The sequence below is a fragment of the Eriocheir sinensis genome, chromosome 4, assembly GCF_024679095.1.
Source record: "Eriocheir sinensis breed Jianghai 21 chromosome 4, ASM2467909v1, whole genome shotgun sequence".
NCBI lineage: Eukaryota > Metazoa > Arthropoda > Malacostraca > Decapoda > Varunidae > Eriocheir > Eriocheir sinensis.
Window position 1 is genome coordinate 9,841,335 of NC_066512.1, and position 7,500 is coordinate 9,848,834.

The 7,500-nt window shown below is 48.3% G+C and overlaps 1 protein-coding gene across 11 annotated transcripts in view; it reads right to left on the reverse strand.

Moving 5' to 3' along the window:
* LOC127008218 (holotricin-3-like) overlaps positions 1 to 7,500 on the reverse strand; it is a 78,782-nt gene that overhangs the window by 34,947 nt on the left and 36,335 nt on the right. For 3 of the 11 annotated variants that reach the window (XM_050880020.1, XM_050880030.1, XM_050880009.1), the window contains exons 2-3: positions 2,973 to 3,191; positions 2,565 to 2,876 (exon numbers count right to left, since the gene is read on the reverse strand). The exons of 3 other annotated variants lie outside the window; for them this stretch is intronic. In XM_050880020.1, coding sequence (XP_050735977.1) covers positions 2,646 to 2,876; positions 2,973 to 3,191 — 450 coding nt within the window. In that variant the 3' untranslated portion in view covers positions 2,565 to 2,645. Of the gene's footprint in view, positions 1 to 2,564; positions 2,877 to 2,972; positions 3,192 to 3,339; positions 3,535 to 7,500 lie in introns of those variants that run through there. 5 more of the 11 variants (XM_050879961.1, XM_050879946.1, XM_050880002.1 and 2 more) reach the window with 4 other exon arrangements.

Here is a 7,500-nt window from a genome sequence, read left to right on the forward strand (position 1 = left end):
GCCCATCTATTAATGTGTGGGTGTGGGTGTTAGTGGCCCATCTATTACTGTGTGGGTGTGGGTGTGTTAGTGGCCCATCTATTACTGTGTGGGTGTGGGTCTTAGTGGCCCATCTATTACTGTGTGGGTGTGGGTGTTAGTGGCCCATCTATTACTGTGTGGGTGTGGGTCTTAGTGGCCCATCTATTACTGTGTGGGTGTGGATGTTAGTGGCCCATCTATTACCGTGTGGGTGGGTGTGCTATAGTGGCCCATCTATTACTGTGTGGGTGTGGGTGTACAGTGTTATTGTCCATCTGTTACTGTGTGTGCGGGTGTGTTAATGTCCCTCTATTACTGTGTGGGTGTGAGTGTTAGTGTCCATCTCTTACTTTGTGGGTGTGGGTGTTAGTGTCCATCTCTTACTGTGTGAGTGAGTGTGTTAGTGGCCATCTCTTACTGTGTGGGTGTGGGTGTTAGTGTCCATCTCTTACTGTGTGGGTGTGGGTGTTAGTGTCCATCTCTTACTGTGTGGGTGTGGGTGTTAGTGTCCATCTCTTACTGTGTGGGTGAGTGTTAGTGTTCATCTATTACTGTGTGAGTGGGTGTGTTAGTGGCCATCTCGTACTGTGTGGATGGGTGTTAGTGTCCATCTATTACTGTGTGGGTGTGGGTGTTAGTGTCCATCTATTACTGTGTGGGTGGGTGTGTTAGTGGCCCATCTATTACTGTGTGGGTGGGGGTGTTAGTGTATCTATTACTGTGTGGGTGGGTGAGTGTTAGTGTCCATCTATTACTGTGTGTGTTAGTGTCCATCTATTACTGTGTGGGTGTGGGTGTTAGTGGCCCATCTATTACTGTTACTGATAGCTGCTACACTGCCACTCGCGGCAGGTAGACAGGGGCTGCCAAGTATAGTCAGTGGGCTTTTTGCGAACCCCTTGCGTTTTTATGTTCTTACTAAACACTGCCCGGGGATGCCCGGGGATAAATTAGTCATATATTCATTGTTCTTATCATCAAATATATCTTGAAGTTTGATAATAAATGTATATACTATATGTCCATCATCATTTGCCTGCATAATGGAGAGTTATATAACGAAGCCTAGCCTCACTGTCCAGATTTTTTGCATATTCACTAGATTCTGTTATGAAGACGGGAGGCACGAGCCTGCCACCATCAGGGGGCAAGGGCTCAGCTGATCGATCTTGCCTCCCAAAATGGCTGACAGTTGTTTTTCCTAAAACAAAAGCGAAGCGGTGTGACGTCAGTGCAAAACCTCTTTAGTAGAGAGGGCAGGTGTTTGTACGTGTGTGTGACGCTGCGTGGCTGGGGGAGGGGGGGAAAGGCGAGTAAGAGCCAGGATGTAGGGAGGCTGGACAATGTCAATAGGCGCACCTAACATCACCAAATGTGGGGTACAAACTTGGCGGAGGGACTGTTTTTTGGGGCGCCATTAAAGGTAATGGCTAAAGAGTAGCATAGCCGGATATTTTGTCTTTATTTATTAATGATCCACGATCGAGACATCCTAGAGCTAAATCAAAGTATGCGCTTATCTTTGTATTCATTCATACACACTCTGCTAATATTTCTGTGGAGTTTGATTCACTTACTGGAGTAAAATTCTATTGTGATAAACAGTCATAAATTCGTGTCACTAGCAAAAATGAAACTAGTAATTTAGGTTTGCCACCATGAAATATACACAAATAGATAAATATGAAAGCTGACGAAGTCACAATAAGTGACATCACCTGCTTTGCGCAGTAAAAGTATATGCCATTATAGATATCTGATACACGCAATATGGCAGGCTGCTGCTGCCTCGGCCACAGATTATTGCCAGATTGTCATAGTCGGCTGCTTATATTTCCCGACTTCCTGCCCTAAAACTGTCTTCTGGGCTCCAGTAACGAAACTAATTCATAGTTATCGTTAAAAGAGTAAGATCCTGATGTTTCTTGGCAACAATTAGGCATCAGAAACTGTTAAATACCATGCTCTGAGTACGACAATCTGGGAACGGTAGTTATACGTATTTTCATATTATTATTTATTATTGTTCTGTTGCTTATTGAATATTATGTTCAAGAAAAAGAATTCTCATAATTTCAGTTAGTTTTTGGATTAAGGATTCTTTACGAAATACATGTATAACATTATACCTTCTTTTACTTAAGAAACGTCCTAAATCCAGGATCGGCTATGGTGATGTTAGGTGCGCCTATTCATCTGGGGCGGCGTGATCCCCACAGGTCCTCCTTAGAGTGGCAGTTACTCGGAGAGAGGGGAAAGGTGTGTGTGTGTGTGCGTTTGCGTGTGTGTGTGTGTGTGTGTGTGTGTGTGTGTGTGTGTGTGTGTGTGTGTGTGTGTGTGTGTGTGTGTGTGTGTGTGTGTGTGTGTGTGTGTGTGTGTGTGTGTGTGTGTGTGTGTGTGTGTGTGTGTGTGTGTGTGTGTGTGTGTGTGTGTGTGTGTGTGTGTGTGTGTGTGTGTTTTAGACGCGTAAATTTGTTTCTCCATTCTAGATTTTTTTCTGAAGCTGAGCAGTTCGTATCATTCAACAATAATATAAGTGGAAATATAACCTATAGTTTATTATGTGCTTCACATTTACAAAAGGAACTCCACCACAATTAATCCCGACCTCGTAATGTGTTAGTTCAGTGGTAACCGTGGCCGTAACTCGCTGGGTAGTGGGCCTTGCCAGAGTAGGTCACCACCGGGTGGTAGCCGCTGCCGTCAGCCCAGTAGGACACCCTCTGCACACGACCGTCAGGAAGGTTGACCCAGTAGCCGCCGTTCACGCCTCCGTAGCCGTTGCCTTTCTCGCTTTGGCCGAAGTTGGTGTAGCCGGCAGAGACCCCGTAGTTGAAGGCATATGGAGTAGGCCTCTGCAGAAGTAATGTTGTGGGTAAGAGTTGATATGTTTACTTTTTGAAACAGCAACAGTTTGTAGCTTTATGTCAATATGTCTATGTACAACTTACACTGTAGCCGCCATATCCACCGCCACCATATCCACCGCCGCCAGATCCACCGCCAAAACCGCCGCCATGGCCACCGCCAAAACCGCCGCCATGGCCACCTGCGCCAAAGAAGACGGCTCCATGACCGCCCCCGCCGCCCAAATTTATTCCGCCATGGCCGCCGCCATGTCCTCCAGCAACAACAAGTGTCGTCGAGGCAAGAAGACACACCACTGAGCCCTGTCGGGAATATGCGGAAACATAAGGAGGTTATTGTAACACATAGCTGTGCGCTGCGAAGCAAGCTAATTCAAATTTTCAGGAGCACAGATGTGTGAGCTTAATCCAAGTCCTCAGAGTGTGGAGACAAAGAGGCGTCAGGACTCACGAGCTTGATCATGTTTGCAGTGCTGCGCTGAGGAGCTCGGTGACACTGTCTGTGGCTGGACAACTGCATCTCTTTATACACCCAGACTGCTCCACGCCGCGCCGTCAAGGTTGACTGGTGACGAACACTTTTTGCGGCTTATAATGTGTACGTGGAAGTTTTGAAAGTCATTTTCTATAAAAGGTTATTGTATACAGCATTTCTCTGCGCTCTTCGTGAACTGTCTAAATCACAGACACACACACACACACACACACGATACAACACACACACACACACACACACACACACACACACACACACACACACACACACACACACACACACACACACACACACACACACACACACACACACACACACACAATACAACACACACACACACACACACACACACACACACACACACACACACACACACACACACACACACACACACACACACACACACACACACACACACACACACACACACACACACACACACACACACACACACACACACACACACACACACACACACACACACACACACACACACACACACACACACACACACACACACACACACACACACACACACACACACACACACACACACACACACACACACACACACACACACACACACACACACACACACACACACACACACACACACACACACACACACACACACACAAACACACACACACACACACACACACACACACACACACACACACACACACACACACACACACACACACACACACACACACACACACACACACACACACACACACACACACATCAGTAGATATATTAATGCAACACACACACACACACACACACACACACACACACACACAAAACAAGATAAATAAAAGCAACACACACACACACACACACACACACACACACACACACACACACACACACACACACACACACACACACACAACACCCACACACACACACACACACACACACACACACACACACACACACACACACACACACACACACACACACACACACACACACACACAACACACAACACCACAACACACACAACACACACACACACACACACACACACACACACACACACACACACACACACACACACAAACACAACCTACACATCAACACAACACAATACAACACACACACACACACACACACACACACACACACACACACACACACACACACACACACACACACACACACACACACACACACACACACAACCACACACACACACACACACACACACACACACACACACACACACACACACACACACACACACACACACACACACACACACACACACACACACACACACACACACACACACACACACACACACACACACACACACACAACACACACACACACACACACACACACACACACACACACACACACACACACACACACACACACACACACACACACACACACACACACACACATTAGTAGATATATTATTGTGTTATAGTAGGATATCAATGTATTATTATTATTTATTATCACCACGAATTAGGCATACAATTGTCAATGGAAAAACCCCACGACAGATAGATCACGCCACCTTATAGGAATGTCGTCCGTCAGTGTTTACCGTCTCAGTTTTGTATACTTAGCACTCCGATGGTGCGTGGAGGTCACCTTGACATATGTGACCAATTGTAACAATTATTTTCCAACCTGTAACTCGTCTCTCCTTCACGAGAGTCCGACTGACACACAACGACAGTCGCTCTCGCTCCGTCGCTTCTTGTACATAAAGGCTACGAATATAATTCGCCTTAAGGAAGCTGAAGTCTTAATCAACACCCTTTAAACGCCCCCCGACAAGCCCGTTACATTTGGTTGGCAGCGGTCACCCCGCGCCTGTGCCTTCGCTATCTCGTTCTCCTCCAAGCCACGAGAACTCACCAACAAACTCCGGGGACAGGCGTACAAGGGAAGAAGGAGTCAACGCACCTGCCGTCCGCGGCACCGCACCTGCCGTCCGCGGCAACGCACAAGGCGCCCACCTACGTGCAACTCACAAGGCGCCAGCTACAAGCATCTCACAAGTCGCCACCTACGTGCAACTCACAAGGCGCCAGCTACAAGCATCTCACAAGTCGCCACCTACGTGCAACTCACAAGGCGCCAGCTACAAGCATCTCACAAGTCGCCACCTACGTGCAACTCACAAGGCGCCAGCTACAAGCCTCGAGCACACCAGCTATAAGCAACTCTACGGGCGTCCAGCCTACCAGCCTCGAGCACACCAGCTACAAGCAACTCTACAGGCGTCCAGCCTACAAGCCTCGAGCACACCAGCTACAAGCCTACAGGCTCTACAGCCTACAAGCCTCGAGCACACCAGCTTCAAGCAACTCTACAGGCGTCAAGCCTACAAGCCCCGAGCACACCCACAGGCCTACGCAGCCGATAGCGAGGGCCACACTCTACAAGCCGCTCCCCCGCTTCAAGCCAGCACTGCTACGTACCCTGCAAGCCACTCCACGATACGGCAGAAGTATTCACACCTGCAACGAGGAGGCACGCACCGCTGACCTTGGGACACCCCGCATGCCCCTCGCTCCACAGCTGGCGGCACCACCGCCGCTGCCGGGAGCATCGGCCCAAACCTCTTCCGGCAAACAGTCAGCAAGGGTACCCGCGGCCATCTCCCGGTGACTGCAAGCTGTTCCCACTACCGTTTCTTGCAAGGCGTCTTCTCAAGAGGTTACACACCCAAGTCGTCTTATCTGCCACAGCCGCCCATCTCTTCCTATACCAAGGACGACGCGGCCGTCATACGTCTGGCGGCAGTGTACCGGCTCCCAGCCGCGGCCGCTCAACTTGCTGGGTCAGCAGTTTTTCAACCGCCATTGCGAGTCCTCCGATGTCAGCCCATCCCTCACCTCTCACCGCCGCTGTGGCCGCGGCCGAGGTTTCCTGACGCGCCTACAACGACTGCACGTCCCCCAGGGCATCACAAGCCGTCGCCCTCTCCACTACATCAGCTGATTAATCTTGGTATTTGTGGATATTCCATTCTTGTCCCAATTTGCCGACTCGGCTCATTTTCATTATTATCCGTGCAGAGGCACGATTTTTTTTTATTTCTGTGTTCCTCACACTGTTCTTCAGTCATAATTGTGAGAGTAACGTTCATTCCTATACGATATTGATTCTTTCTTATAGTTTGCTAGCGAGTCTATTGAGTATAGTGTGAGTTCCCTTATCAAAGTTAATCTTCATCAGTGTGCCCTGCCTCCGTTTTCTTTTCACCGCTCGAGAGAAAACGTGAGCTTCAATGGTATACTCACTTAACATACCACTTTGTTTATATAGTTATTCTTTCATTATACCCATATCATTAGGGCATTCCATTATAACCTTAACTTCTATTACGTCTATACAGGCACCTTGCTAGCCATTCTTTCTTGCCTTTTTAGGGTTTTCAATGCAAACTATTCATTCCTACACGTTCCGTTTATTGGTTCATATTTACAGCTATCAACATATGCTCCTCTTTTGTGAATGGTTTACACCATAGTATGAACAAAGACACTCTCGCTAAACTCGGCGACACCTTTAAACAGTTGGCTCGTCCTTCAAGTGAGGAGGACTTGGAGCAAGGTGCAAACACCGGTGATTTAAATGTGGTGAATTTGCGATCGGGGGCTACGTACTCTTCCCTCCCAAGGGATAGCGCCCCTTCACCTTCAGAATCGTCTGAATACTTAACCCCCACTCGGCCGATCACAATGCCTGTCGATCCACCTCCCCCTCCTCCTCCTGGGGCCCCACACCACTTCCCCCCGCCCCCGATTCGGGTCATTCCAACTCACGCCAGTATTCGACAATTCTCGGGAGGCGAGACCGATTTTTCGGCGCGACAGTTTTTAGATTTGTGTGAATCTGCCATCGTAAATTCCTCCATTACGGAAGATCATGATAAAATCGCTTTCATTCGGTCACGGTTACTTCAGCTTACCACCCAGCTGCTAATGGGTTGGCGGAGAGGGCTAATAGGAAAATCTTACAGGTCCTCAGGCCTATCGTGAACGATCTCCACGATAATTGGGAGGATTGGCTATCGCATATAGCCGCTTCCATAAATACGTCGGTAAACGACTCTACGGGGAAGTCTCCCTACTACATCTT